We start from the raw sequence: 15,733 nt of genomic DNA, 5'->3' as shown, positions 1-15,733 counted from the left end.
ATGTCTGTTTTAAAACTCATAATGCTGGAGGCAGCGTTAAGTTAGCGGACTTCTCTACACATTCATAATAATCTATTACTTAATCATTTAAAACATCGTTTTAAACTCGAGAGCAGCTTACAAGGATGTTTTAAATGGTATGTATAAAAGCTACAAAAGCGACTAAGGGTGCTAATCAGCCACGGAAAAGTACTTATCTACTGACTGTGAAGCGAAACCAACCTTCCTTCAAGTAAGCGGGGAGTGTCAAATCTTCAAGTTTTCGGATAGAGTTAATCCTCATCAGTGACGTTTCCTCCATTGCCTGGGGTTGAATGGAACTCGCCTTGTCAGTTTATGAAAAATACTGCAAGAATAATTTACTGATTCGTTAAACTGGTAAAGTGAAAATTATGACTTATTAATGTGGCTATCTGCAATTTAAAAACTAAAAGGCACGAGTACAAATGTCACTAAATTGACTACATATATATATATATATATATATATATATATATATATATATATATATATATATATATATATATATATATATATATATATATATATATATATATATATATATACCTTTCTTACTATGTAACTATGTATGTAGGTATATGTATATGCATGAATTTTCATTAAAGATCGTTTGACAAAGAATAATGATAAATCTGACACGTCCTTGATCAACTCCCATATAAAGAGAATATAAAGAATAGGGAAAGATGCTCATGAATATATGAGAGTAACAAGTTCAAACAAGTAATGTCCACGTAACACTGTAAACGTTGAGACATAGACTGCTCAATTAATAATATTAAGCTAATGAAAAAAATTAATAATTACAATCAATAGATAACCATTGCTGATTGATTTGTTACAGGTATATTTTGTATCTTCTTCTAAGCAGTTGTAGCATAAATATTTTACACGCTTAAGTAGCCATATTTTCCGCCTGCATTATAATCTAGTTAACTTTTAAATATGGAATTATACCAACAGTTTATTTGCACTCACAATGTCGATGATGATTATCTCATTACATTTCAAAATATAAACTTAACGTTTAAAATAATTTTTTAGCATCTGTAAAGAATAAGGGGCTGCATATATTTGTATATATATACGACAGATAAGAAATTTGCCGTATCAATTGAGGGTAAACCACATTTTACCCCCGTCCATATATGACATTCATTTGCGAGATTTGTGTGTCTGTGTTTGTCCCCCCCACCACCACCACCATCGCTTGACAACCGACGTTGGCGTGTCTACGTCCCGTAAATTAGCGGCTCGGCAAATATATATATATATATATATATATATATATATATATATATATATATATATATATATGTATGTATGTATGTATGTATGTATGTATGTATGTATACTTAATCATATCAATAGGAAATGTAAATTAATAAAATGTTCACCTCCAAGTGACCTAGCGTATAAAAGTTTAGTCCAAAGACTATGAATTACTCATAAGGTACAGTGTATATTTAAATACATGAGAGAATACACTCATGGGATTCCTTACGCTAGAAAGAACAGCTAGGTTCTAGAACCACAAAATTAGAGATAAATCCCGAAAGAACGAAATGAAAAATAAAAACTTTTACTATCTCTTTCCCGGACCAATTGGTTTCTGAATTATTTTATGCTAGGTAAAGTCGTTATCAAAATTAGGGATAAAATCCCGAAAGGAACAAAATGGAGGAAAAATGGGAAGAGGGTTGATTCAAAAAGTAGAGCGAGAAAACAAGAGAGGAATAAAAACGGAAAAAGAAAGAAAAGATGAAAAATAAAATCAAGAGCTGCATTCCATTTGTCTGTCGAGATCAGAATTAATCTGGCTAGTGCAGAATATTTCAACGGGATAGATGCCAAAATCCACGAAACAGCTGCTCAATCCGAAGAGGGTAGTCTGCCATTCTACTACACCATTTAATTCCAGATCCGAAAACAGAGAGGAGGGAACAGATTATAAGATAAATGGTTAGATAAATTGATTCATATACATACACAGCTAAATACACACACACCATGCTAACCCCACTGCAATTTTCAATAGAAATTCATTCTTATTCAACTGACCCATGCTCCACTCTTACATAGTTTACGTCGACTGACAACACATATCAATAACATATGGCTATGAATATCTGCCAAAATATTTTCCAATGGAAACTTGTCATCGTAATCTTATTCAAACAACACTATCACTCATCAATAATTTTCCACTGCTCGTGAACAACTGTGGACGATCAATCAGCAAGGAAGTTTAGCCAAATAGCTTTCAACGTACACCTAAGCACACACAACGTAATTCTTCTCAGTGTTTAGTATGCTTTCAGAATTATTTAGAGCTTAGCAACTACAACCATCATTAATGCTAGTCTCTAAAATAACTGAATACTTCTTTATGACAACCAGATATTATGCGCGTTGTAATAACTGGGCATTCCCTACAAAACCAGTATCAATAAAGAGATCCATATGTTTCTCAACTCAAAGACGCTTCATATTACAATGCTGAAATGATACACTTCAAATAAAGGGACAGATTATATATAAAGATGCATGACTGGAAAATTTATCTAGGGTACATTCTGCCCCAAAAGCATCAGATTGCATGAAGGTTAACATAATGTAACGAGTAAAACAGAACAGTTAATAGGTTCGGCTATGTTGAGGAGTTCTAATAATATAGAAACATGCTCTGGTTGTCACCTACAGACACATCTTACTACATGATACAATTAAATCTTAAATAAACTAATAATTTCATACTTTTCTCCCTTACATGTCTTGTAAAGTAATTGACATTAAGGCATACGGTTTGTCTTCCAATTACAGGTGAAGTTTCAATTAATGGTAAGTCATTTTTAGAAGCTACGTTGAGTATGATAATCTTCAACGAACTGCATTCAAATATAGCCATGTAGTAAGTTCCGGAGCCTTTATTCTTCATACATTTTTATATTACATGCTCATGAGAAAGACTAACCCTAAGTTGTTGGTAAAAGTATTAGAAATTACAATCACAACTTTATCATGTCTCACTTAACCAATTGTAGAAGACATTTTATTAGTATAAAATATTATGGTATAATATGGTCCTTATTGCTCAAGGAAAAACAAAGAGACGGGAGGACTATGCCTGCACTTTCATTGATAAAAGAAGTTACTCAATAAAAGCCTGTAGTTTAACAACAACAGCAACAACAGCAACAATAAGATTTCAAGCTCTGTGTATTCTGTTACAATGATATATTTCTCTAAATTTTCTCACTGCACCCTAAACCATCTCTTATTTGTCTCTCAATTTTGTTTTTCTTTTGATTTGGAACTGTTTAAAATTGTAGGGCACATTAAGATGAATAAAATCGGCCTTAGTACATACTCGATAACTTTATCGATCGAATGTATATTTGTATGTAACCTTGGCCAGATCCGAACGCACAAGAGAGGATTCAAATAAATGCTGTCAAAATGTTTGTTTGCAAATTAAAATGTGAATTTGTGACGTTCATGCCTTTTCCGGGGAACATTATGAACATGAACTTTAAATTAAAACCCTAATCATAACCCAATTTCATCAGAATCTTAACTTCCTGACTGTTATTGCTTAACACACCTCTTTTGATTTCATTATAAATTATTCAATACGCCATTAAAAATTAAACAAATTGAAAGCGATCAATATATTGCGAAGTTGAAATATAATTCTTTTGTTCACCAATGGCATAGATACATGTGGTCTAGTTCGATTAGTTTATTTGCAATGATCGGTGGTTAGAAGTGGACGTTCATACGAAAAACTAACAACGCTGGTAGTAAAAATTAAAATTTACTTCTACTCTGGAGAGAAAAGAGAAACAATATCACAGACTTAAGAACGTGCTCAAGAAAAGTGAAATAGACTGATGACAATTTCTAGAACCTGAGGGAAAGTAAATTGAATTTTCCTCTCTTTAAAAGGGTAGAATAAATATGACGCTCTCGTTTTAAGAACATAGCAACATTTTCGAAACCAGGGCGAAAGAAATTTACTGTGAAGTTTCCGAAGTTTGATCGTAAATTGAGAATTACAGGGTAAAAGAAATTTGAAAAGTAGCCCGCTCATCGAAATTGGAGAACGAAACATTAAAAGGCAGAAAATATTGGTTCCCGTGAAACCTCTTTTTGGTCGAATTTCAGCTTATCTTCAAGTTTACTTAGCAACTCTGGAACAGTCATGAATATTAAAGGTAAGTGGATTAATGATAATAAGAGAAATAATAACAATTGTTTCTAGGATTCTATGTTGGAAATTACTGTCGCCAATTTCTACTTTCATTACATTAGATTTGGTATTATCATTTCGCATTTCCAGAGTGGAATGGAGAATGGTAGATTTCTAAAAGACATGGATCGACTAATAAAATATCTTCAGTATTCAGTTACCTACTTTCACCTTCTGATTTGAAATCCCACCGAGTTTTCTTTTTGGCTGTCTGTCTCTGTCCGTCTCGTAATGTTTTCTGTTTCTGATAGAAGTTGTTTTTATTTCTAGATAGAAGAGATTAAATGAAGGGATAAGACAATCCCTAACTAAATTCCACTATTTAGTCTTTGTGCGCCTATCCCTTTCGTAATTAATAGGATAATAACATTTCAAGTAATATAGACAAAGTCGATGCAATCGATTATATATGTTTTTGCCTTTGAAAATAGTGATTTTGTACCTACATGGGAAGTCACCATTTCCAGTTAACTAATATTACTTAAACCTACTAACCGAAATTTTTTATATCAACTATAACAATTGGAATAGTTAATCTGTAAATTGTGGAAGCGGGGAACAGTTGAAGAAAGCATTTCTTCTGAACAGTGTAACACATTTTCTACATGTTATGAACTTATACAACCTTAAAAATATTACTCAATTCATTATCTCATGTTTCAGTTTAAAAGCTTCTAACCATTTTTTTGTTTCTTTTTGATTCTACAAATAATTCCAACGACAATAATAAGAATATTATTTATCTATACCAGGACTACAATAAGAAGAATATTATTTATCTATACCAGGACTGGATCCCAACATTGTGGAAGGTTTTCACAAACACGAAAATATGACACATATATTTCATTGACTTAGCAATAGCTTCAATATCCAGTCGTAGAAAATGCGTAAGAAATTATGTTGAGGGAACCTTAGCAAGTAATTTTTCTTGAAGAACGTATGTTTTCCACTGTTAATTCTGAGTTCAAATCCTGACGAAGTCGACTTTGCTATTTCTTGTTTCGGGATAATTTACTGCGACAATGTTGAAGCAAGATCCTCCCCTTCTGTCTGTCTCTGTCTCTTTCTCTTTCTCTCTCTCTTCTCTCTCTCTCTCTCTCTCTCTCTCTCTCTCTCTCTCTCTCTCTCTCTCTCTCTCTCACACACACACACACTTTCTTTCTATGTGACTTTCTGAAACAAAGTGGCTATAGTTATACCTGGAGGAAGATGGGCTCCAGCAGATTTGGAAGTAGCTACAATACATTGTATGCCCCAGCGACGCTCTTGTCACCTCAACGAAAGTTTCATGGCTCATGGCAAGAAAACAGTTCATCTGTAAATAGAAAATAGAACCTCACAACATGCAAAATACTTGGTTGTTTTGGAAAATAAAGAATAAATTTAAGATTTAGGAAAGCAATATACTCAGAGTTTAAATTTGGGTGTGATTAGAGACAATTTTATAGAACTTATTTTCGTACTTAACATCTCTTAACTCATCTATTCTTACTAATCTATTATAGGATGAATTAAATAAAATCTCCATAATTAAGCAAAATATAATAAACGTTTTTTTTTCATTCGATAATTGTAATTCTTCTTTATATTTCTGCTCCTTAAATTTAAACTTAATAATTTGACACTGTTTTTCCTTTATTTTTCATTAACTTATTATTTTAAACTTTCTCATTAACAATTAATTCATTACCAATAATCCGTGCCTCAGCATCACCTCGGTCTGATGGCGGAAACAAGTAACTAAACAACTTCTTCATTTTTTAGAAATAATATAGGGTTTTCACTATTTATCTCCTCATTATACTTAATGACTATAAATTTTAATCTAACACGACTAATCCCTTATAATTTTAGTGCTACTTGTCGCTTAGCTAAACCTTTTTGGCATTCCTTGCCTTTATGATTAGGATTAATTATATTCTATCAAAACATGTCTTCTTTAGCTTCCTTTCTGCTATCTGGGGGCCATAATCTTTGATCCCATTTTCTCCCCTTAATCAAAATGACAAGTGTCAAGAGTTAATCCCTTACCTTTGCAATTCGAATGCAGCTAATATTAGAACTGGACGTATTTTAGGTTTAACGGGCGATTTCTTTTTCGTCTTTTTCTCTCATAAACGTTAAAAGTTCTACTCATTCAAATTGGATATTTTATTTTTGAAATGGCTATTGCTAGCATCTAAAATTTATATATTTTCTCTTATATTTAACTAAAATATATTAACCCTAAATAACCTAATCACTAAATATATCCTTCAGCCACACTAACCTGATAAAAGCACCCCTCGTAAAATTAATGCTCTGCTTACAAAGTTCATAGGCAGAACATTTCCATATTCAGCTATAAATAACACTGCAAACCCTATTGCTCCATATTCCATATCAAACCCAGAAATATCTCTGACTCCCCTTCAGTAAAATCAAAAGTCATTCGATGAGTTTCCACAGTACTAGAAATAACCTACATTATAATTATTAACGTTTTTCTTCCATTCAACAATTTTACTAACCTCACTAAGCACACCCTTCATACGATCAACAGACACCTTATTAAAATCAATTATATCCTTACCTCATAAGAAAGCTCCGAACAACGCACAAACAGACCCATAATAATGCAGGTTAAGAATTAGAACAGAAACCAGCCCCTATTACTGAATAAACCCCAATACACAAAACTAATTCCCTACCGCCCATAAATCAAAAACTTATCTACGAATATTATATAATATTTACAAAATCGAAACGAATAAACAACATTATTAATGTTCAAATAAGAAAAGGAAAACAATTAATCAGAGTTGGCTTCACATAGTCTTTTTTAAATAATTTAATTCCATCTGATCAACGTTGTGGAATCCCCATTCAATCCCATTTTAATAGGTCTCTTTCCGCAACTGAAAATATCTTTATTCTTTTTTCTCAAAGTAAAAATTAAATCGCTAATAATGCATAAATACGAACTACAACAAATAAAGAATTGTTTTACTCATTGTCATTTATTTCTCCATTTTCTTATCGTCTTTATATATATCAAACCACAGTTTTACCTTTTAAATTACCTACCACCGTATACCTTACAACAAGGACCATACATACCGAGGTAATAACCAGGAGTGCCTCTGGATACATCTATCCCTTAGATGGTTTTAACACCTCTAACTTATATCTTATATGTATGTGTGTGTGTGTGTGTGTGTGTGTGTGTGTGTGTGTGTGTGTGTGTATGTATCTATGTATCTATGTATGTATATTTTTCAGGAATGAAAACGTCAAATCAATATAATATGATTGCCAGTCTCCTGCAAGTCTTCACGATTATTTTTCTCGTCATATTGAATTTGAAATCTGGTGAATCGAACAAAATCGAACAACTTTTTAGAAAAACAACCGCATCAAGATGCTTGACATCTCCAAGTGTAGCGACCGAAAATACGACATCCGTCATAGAATGTGCAGCACGGTGTATGATGAATGAAGAGTGTGGTTACTTTAGCTATTGTAATGGACCGTGCAAAATTTTTAAATTGTTCTACAACGAAAACATTGAAGATATAAATTGCAACTGTTTGTCATATATGAGACACTCTGTGAACAGTGAGTAAATAAAGTCTTTCCATTTTAATTGTTGCCTTTTTTTAATTTCGGGTCAAGGCATAGAAAGCAACCCTCGATATCAGCAGCGGGGCCCGACAGCATGTACTGGTTTATCCCCGCCACATTAAATATATTAACTTTAAATGAACTATTGTTTTTCAAGCAGATGGCGCCTATAGGAATTGCTTTCATTTTTGTATTTTAACTAACGACTCATGAATTTTTTATCCGTAACCTTTATTCATAACTCTTTCAATAAAATATTGTATCGATTTGTTTTACTGGGTCATAAAACAGTCTTTCCCGATCGTTCGATCTGCTAGAAATATTATTTCTTTAAAATGTGAATAAAGTTTACTTAAAACTCTTGTCTATTGCTTTACATTTAAAACATTATCTTTTATTACACATGCAGGTACAAGCTGGCAGAAAGTATTTGAGATGAACATTAACACGTTTAAAAGGAGTCCTATATATAGATACTGGAACATTTTGCCTATTGAAAAGGTAATACATTTTCAAAATATATACATACATTATATATATATATATATATATATATATATATATATATATATATATATATATATATATATATAATGCATGTATATATATATTATATGTATATGGTATAGATAAAATGTCACAATGTGATGGATTCGTATCCGGCTAGTATAACTGGCAGAATTTATGGGAACATCCATTTCTTAAACTGTATCCCTCTGAACATAGGCCTTTGCAACCGAAATATAAATGCTTTTAAACGTTAATGCATAGTCGGAAGCTTTCCTTCTTTGTCATTTCCTCTACCATTCTATTTTTGTCTCGTGTGTGTGTGTGTGTGTGTGTGTGTGTGTGTGTGTGTGTGTGTGTGTGTGTGTGTGTGTGTGTGGTATATCTAAAATGTCTCCTAAATCTACTCAATCCTCCGCTTTCACGATACTAGATAAGTGGAGAGGTAAATCTTCCACCAAATGGAAAAAAAAACAGACATTGCAAGTAATAATCTTTCCAGATATTTTTGTTTATTTCTTCGTCGTTCACTTCCGTTTCTTATGCGGCACACAAAAATACACTCACATCTTTCTCCAGAATTCTGTCTCTTTTAAGCCTCACGCCACGCGTTTCTCTTATCAGTTGTCTCTCACAACTACCTTTCCCCATTTGTTCTCTCTCGCATTCCATCTTACTCTCCCTCTCTCCGTCCTCATGTTTTTCTCTCTATCTCCCTCTCACCCTCCTGATTTCTCACTCCATCTCATTCTCGCCTTCCTTCTCTTTCAATCTTGTCTGATTCCTTCTTCCTTTTGTTCAATTTTGTATTTCCAGGTGAAATTAGCTTTGAGAAAAAATAATTCCGATGTCCATTCATTAATTTTCGACGGAAGAGGGACAACTTACAAATCGTGGTTCAGTGGTAGTAGACTCATTTCCACACCGTGGTTTGGAAATTCATCAGCAAACTACAATTTGTTTTTCAAGTACATATTAACCTCTTACAGTTCTATATTTAAGAGATGAGGAATTATGTACATTATTTACATTATTTACATTTGACGGATATTTGTCCTTATCTTGTTTGTTATTAACGCAACGTTTTGGCTGATATACCGTCCAGCCTTCTTCAGATGTCATGGGGAACCTAGGTTCGAAATTTCCCCAACACACTTGATGAAGGCTGGAGGGTATATCAGCCGAAACGTTGTGTTAACAACAAACAATATGAGGACAAATATCCGTCAAATGTAAATAATGTAAATAATGTAAATAACGTAAATAATGTAAATAATGTAAATAATGTATATTAACCCCTTGTTATGTTTTTTTTTTATTTTTGGTATCAACAGTTTTTCTACGATAATAATTACAATTTCTCACCTAGGTCGACAGTTACATATTTAGGAAGAAGGGTACAATTAACTATGGTGCATCAATTTCAGTTATTAATTAGTGTTCCTTTATCGATCTCCGAAGAATAAATTACAAACTTTACAAACGTGGTAGTGGTAGTGGTGGTGGTGGTGGTGGTGGTGGTGGTGGTGGCGGTGGTTGTAGTGGTGGTGGTGGTGGCGGCGGCGTTGGCGGCGGCGGCGGCGGCGGCGGTGGTGGTGGAGTTGATGGTGATGGAGATAGTGGTGATTGTGATGATTTCCTCATCTTGTTTGGTGTTATATATGTATATACGTGCGTAGATATGTGTGTGTAACGAATATTTTTTTCATCATACTTATATATGTATATGATACACTTAAAATTTAAAAGAAACCATACCTTTAAGTCGGAAACTTTTCCCATTAGATTTACAATTAAAATGAAACTGGTAATCAAAACTTTTTCCCTCCAAAGCATAAATATTAGTACAACTAATGACTAACAGCATCGTGGTCAGCACTCTGTCTTTTCTACCGTTACTAATATGAATTTCTGAACCTTCAAACTGCGTAACACATATCCAAGCTCCTGAGGATTCACCGGCTCTTTTGCTGATCGTCAAAATGCATTTCATAATATCAGACATATTTTCTAAAATTTCCATTCAAGAACTCCAGTCTTCTCACAACCCGCTTTTCTCAGAATACATCTGCTGACAGAAGTTGAGACAATATATCAACTATTTCGTGTTTCAGTATGTGCTAAAAATTATATGTGATTTTGTAATTCCAACTGAAGATCAGATTGGGCATGATGGAATATTGTGCTTTCTAAAATAATTTTATTTCCCTTCGAAAACACGTAGAGAGTTTCTTGTCATATAGGAGTCAAATCTCACTCGACTAGTACTCTATCATCATTGGATTATGTAGATCTAGATAAAATGCGTCTGAAAAAGAAATATGCCGTGATGGTCGTAGAAATGGCTTTGCTCCGAGCTGAACTGGAGCTAAAAAATATGACACAACTTTCCTAAATTAAAAGTTATTTTTTTGTATCTTATGTAGTAAATAACAAACTGACAATGATATATTACCTTATTTCAATGAATAAATGATAAACTCAATGATTTCATTAAACAGAACTAATTGTTGTAAGTATGGCCGTAAAGTACTCCGCTATTACGAACTTTATTGAATTCATCAGTTGTAATCTATTATTGCAGCGAAGAGAGATTTGCCATCTGGCCAAAAGATCGATATAGTGCGATGCAAGCACAGAAGAAGAGTGGTAACAACACAGGTTACGCTGTATATTACAGAGAGGATTTAAGAAGTAAGTATTATATTTCTTTTATGTGAAGTTAGAGTTAGTCGGTCTATTTCTCTTGCTTGAAAATCTTAACTTCTCCAGATAATCACTTCGACATTTACCAACGTAACCAAGTTCACGAATGAACCTGAATATATAAACGTGAATATATAATCGTTGAGATAAATATGAATATGTAATCAAAGTAAATGAGTTGCTGCTATACTAATCTTAAGCACCCAGTCTTCCCTTTTCTCTTCTGCGATGGAGGCTGTCAATATCACTGGTTCCGTGGAAATTTGCGATTAATGTATATAGAACGGCTTTTTACATTAGACCAGCCAAGTATCCCAGATGTTAGGCACATCTCGTCCTTCTTTATGTGGTCAAATTCCGCCTTTAATCCTTGCGGGGAATAATTAAAATAAGTACCAGTTAGATACTGGGGTTGATGCAAAGAAATTATCACTTCCCCGAAATTGCTGGGTTTGCGCCAAAATTTGAAACCAATAGAAATATATAAGACCATATACCATAATGCATCTACAGCATCTACACTTTTCCCGGCGTGCTAACGATTCCGCCAGATCACCGCCATAAAGTCAAATGTATCATTATCGCTATTTAAGACATCGAGCTGGCAAAATTGTTCGGAAGCCTGGAGAAGTTCAAATGCCGCCGAGGTTGATTTGACCTTTCATTCTTTTGAGGTCGAGAAATAAGTAGCACCTGAGCGCTGGGGATTTACACCCCTACCCGAAATTGCTGACCTTGTGCCAAAACTTGAAACCAATATTATCACCATTACTAGTATTATTACTATTATGTATGTAGACTTCATAGCTTGTCACGGTTTTGATTAGGTATGTGTGTTCGAAGTATTCTGGAGGATGTGGAACGTACCAACGTTTTCGTATGCACCCGTGTTTAAGTGTGTGTACTTTTATATGAATTGATGGTGACTGGTGAACCAGATTTTTGGGGTTGTTTCAAGCTGTATCGATATAATGTAGGATAAATATAACAATAATAACAATAATCCTTGGATGGAGTTTATAAACATTTAATGCATCGCTACGCGCGTTTCTACAAGTGTATATATATATATATATATATATATATATATATATATATATATATATATATATATATATATATATATATATATATATATATATATATGCATACATACATACATTCATACATACAGACAGACAGACAGACAGACAGACAGACAGGCAAGCAGACAGACAGACAGGCATATGCATGTGTGTGTAATGAAATTTTTTTATGATTTTGTACTGTATCACGCGGAGATCATGAAGCAATCTGCTCCATATTTTTAATCATGCCCTCCGCTACAATACACCCGTCGGCTTTTATTTTAATCCGTAGTTAGATTATTTATATATTCACTTGTGTATTCATATATAATCTATCTGGTTGCTTTAAAGCAAATTTCCAAAGAAGTTCTAATATGAACAGAAAACGTTTAACATAAAACTTAAATATTACAGCATGATAGAATATTCTGGAATCCATATTAATCTTTCATCCCGATATTCATTGAAAATGCATTATAATTATGAAATCGCCTTAAAAACCAGGCATCCTAAATACAAGGAGTTATATGATATTCGTTGACTGACAAATATCGAAGGTTAAACTAATAAAGCTAACACTGTTTTTCCTAATAATCAGTTATGTTCGATTACTTGCATTTACAGTTTTAAACTATTTCATTAAGTCCTTTTTAATAGCTATTTAATTCTTCACTTCAAATCTATTTCTTCATCATCGTATATGATTTTTTTTATCTAAACAACAATGCCAGTTTTAAAAACAACCACAATCTGTATTTCAGTTGATTTAAAACGAATTTTTCTTTTATTTCAGATTCAAGCGACAGGAATGATGTAGATGCTATGGATATCTACATCTTAATGACATAGATACATACATACATACATACATACATACATACATACATACAAACATATATATATATATTATTTAAAAGAGTTCCAACTCTGTTTTTTATGTTTTATTTATATTCTTATAAAATTAATAAATTATAATAAATTATAATTAATAAATAAAATTAATGTGTTACTGAACTGGACAAGTATAAAAGGCTAAAAATGTGTGAAGATATCAAACGATAAATATGAAAGAAATATCAAAGATTAAACATTCAAATAATAAGGTAAGGGAAAAGGAGCGAGATAAATAAAAATAGATAGAAAAAAAGCAAAGAGAATGAAAGAGAAAAAAGCGTGGGAAAAGAGAGAGAATTAGGGGAAGAGAGTATAGGAAAAAGGGAGTGTATTGAAATAGTTTAATCGTTCGAACCCTGACCTCCTGAAGCTTATTATGATACTTTAGTGCAGATACACTCCGCTGGTAGAGTAGTGCTACGGTATAGAGAAAAATAAGTCATCCACCAGTAAACCGGTGTTACGGGCTCAATCTATAAAGAGCTTTTGATAGTCTACCACATAGCTGGATTAAGAAATGTCTGGAAATGTATGAAATAGCGCCTACTCTGCGAAACTTTCTGTCTTTAAGTATGAGATCATGGAGAACCATACTGACTTTGAACAGTGACAATGAATCGCTAAATGCTGGAGATGTAAAAATTTCATGTGACATTTTCCAGAGTGACTCACTATCACCACTCCTCTTTTGTCTAGCCTTAATACCCCTCTCAAAATTGCTCAATGATGCACAGTACGGTTATAAAACGTTTGATAAAAATATAAATCATCTCATTTACATGGATGATTTAAAGCTCTTTGCAAAAGATGACCAACAACTCAAGGGCTTACTGGCGATTGTTAAACAATTCAGTGATGACATCAGGATGCAATTTGGCCTCGATAAATGTGCAAAAGCTAGCTTTATAAAAGGGAAAATGACAGAAACATCTAAACGTTAACCTTGACCAGCAGAATGTCATAAAAGAGTTAGAACCAGCGGAGAGCTACAAATACCTAGGAGTACTTGAAGGGGACGGAATCAGGCATTCAGTGATGAGGGAAAGGATCAGGAGATAATGCTATCACAGGGTTAAAATCTGAAACAGAAGGGTTTATCATAGCAGCCCAAGATCAATGCCTACCTACAAGGAACTACCAGGCCAACATATTAAAGAACGGCAGCTTCCTAACATGTCGTGTATGTCAACAACAAAATGAAACCATTGATCATATTGTCTCCAAGTGCAGTCTTCTTGCACCTACAGAGTATCTCAACAGGCATGATGGAGCTGCACAATATATTCACGGAACATTTTAATGTCGTCGACTGGAAACATTGTACAAACATCTTCAGAAAAAAAAAACATCATCATAGGGCCATCGAAAAAGAGTGTTGCTTTTACACGTTAATACAAGATCACTTATTGCCCAAATCTCTCCGGAAAATATAATGGTACACGATGGAATATGAAAGTTCAACCCCATCCTCGTTACTCTCCTACCCATGCTCAGACTATCACCTTTTTAGACATTTGCAGCATTATTTAGAGGAAAACAGTTTAATTGCAACAACGTTAAAACTTCTATTGTGTATTTGTTCCGCAATCTGAAGAATTTGACACCCGAAGGATCAACAATTTCCAAATACATTGGATAATTTTTTTCAATGATTAAAGGAAATACTTTCCTCATAAATGTATCAATTACAACCAAAACAGTATTTTTAACTTGGCAAAAGAATTTTCTTTCTAACCTAATATTAGGTAATTGATTCTCCTGAAACTGCTGGTTTAATCCATTTACATCAAATCTACATTTCACTCGTTTTTTATGGGTAATGCAATAACAGCTGTGGAAAGTTAAAAACTTTAATCCCGCATTCACCAAAACAAAAAAAAAAAAAAAAAAAAAGAAAATGAATTAACATGCGTATATGCGCACTCATATACAGATACAGAAATGAATCTATGTACTTGACTGGAACTTTATTTTATCGATCAAAGAAGGATGGAAGAGAAAATTTATTTTGGAAAAAAATAAACTTAATCTCAGTAGATACAGGGCAGAATACCACTCAGAATACATCCTGATTTTTATTGATTCTGATAAAATTTTAATTTCTAATACCATCACATAGTTACAAATGTTCAGAAATCTTATAATATTTGACTGGGCTGCGTTTTATGTAACGCCTAAAAGATGATATGTAGTTTCAACTTAAGCGGTATTCAAGCTAAAATCATGAAAACCATTAAGTAAATATAACAACGTTATGAAGACTCTCCCTCTCCACAGAGTGTCGATTCCCACAAATTTTCAGAAGAATAAATACAATGCTATCTTCAGGTATACCAGCTCTTATTAAAATCTGCAACCAAATCAATAACATCATGATTAAAATTAACAAAAAGCAAACAATATATATATATGTATTATTTGCCAAATAATTACTAACGCTGTAATGTCATCCCAATATATCAAATTATTTCTTTTCTCCCCAAAATATTTTAAGATCTTCATTTTAAAGATAAAGTTCATATGAAATGTATCAAATGAAACAGATAGACGATAAAGAATTTTATTAGCAATTTTACAATTTCAAATGTTCCATACAATTGCATTTCCAAGAACAGAGAATTCAAACTTTGCTCTTGAAGACAACATTAGAATTCGGTGTCTCAGCTGAGGAGAATAACAT

General features: G+C 33.1%; 1 protein-coding gene across 2 annotated transcripts; it reads left to right on the top strand.

Moving 5' to 3' along the window:
- Nucleotides 1–3,758: 3,758 nt before the first annotated feature.
- On the top strand, nucleotides 3,759–15,331 carry LOC128248537 (uncharacterized). 2 transcript variants are annotated; one of them, XM_089356332.1, is made up of 6 exons: nucleotides 3,759–4,238; nucleotides 7,538–7,873; nucleotides 8,289–8,380; nucleotides 9,203–9,354; nucleotides 10,971–11,080; nucleotides 12,953–15,331. In XM_089356332.1, the coding sequence occupies exons 1-6, from the start codon at nucleotides 4,226–4,228 to the stop codon at nucleotides 13,006–13,008; spliced, it is 759 nt and encodes a 252-aa protein (XP_089212458.1). In that variant the 5' UTR covers nucleotides 3,759–4,225; the 3' UTR covers nucleotides 13,009–15,331. The 2 variants fall into 2 exon arrangements, with proteins under 2 accessions (XP_089212458.1, XP_089212457.1); XM_089356331.1 differs by lacking the exon at nucleotides 3,759–4,238 and having other exon boundaries at nucleotides 6,681–7,873.
- The last annotated feature ends 402 nt before the right edge of the window (nucleotides 15,332–15,733 follow it).

The sequence above is a fragment of the Octopus bimaculoides genome, chromosome 8 (assembly GCF_046866305.1).
Source record: "Octopus bimaculoides isolate indiv1 chromosome 8, ASM4686630v1, whole genome shotgun sequence".
Taxonomy (NCBI): Eukaryota; Metazoa; Mollusca; class Cephalopoda; order Octopoda; family Octopodidae; genus Octopus; species Octopus bimaculoides.
The sequence above is the reverse complement of the archived record's forward strand: the minus strand, read 5'-3'. Positions and strand labels throughout refer to the sequence as shown.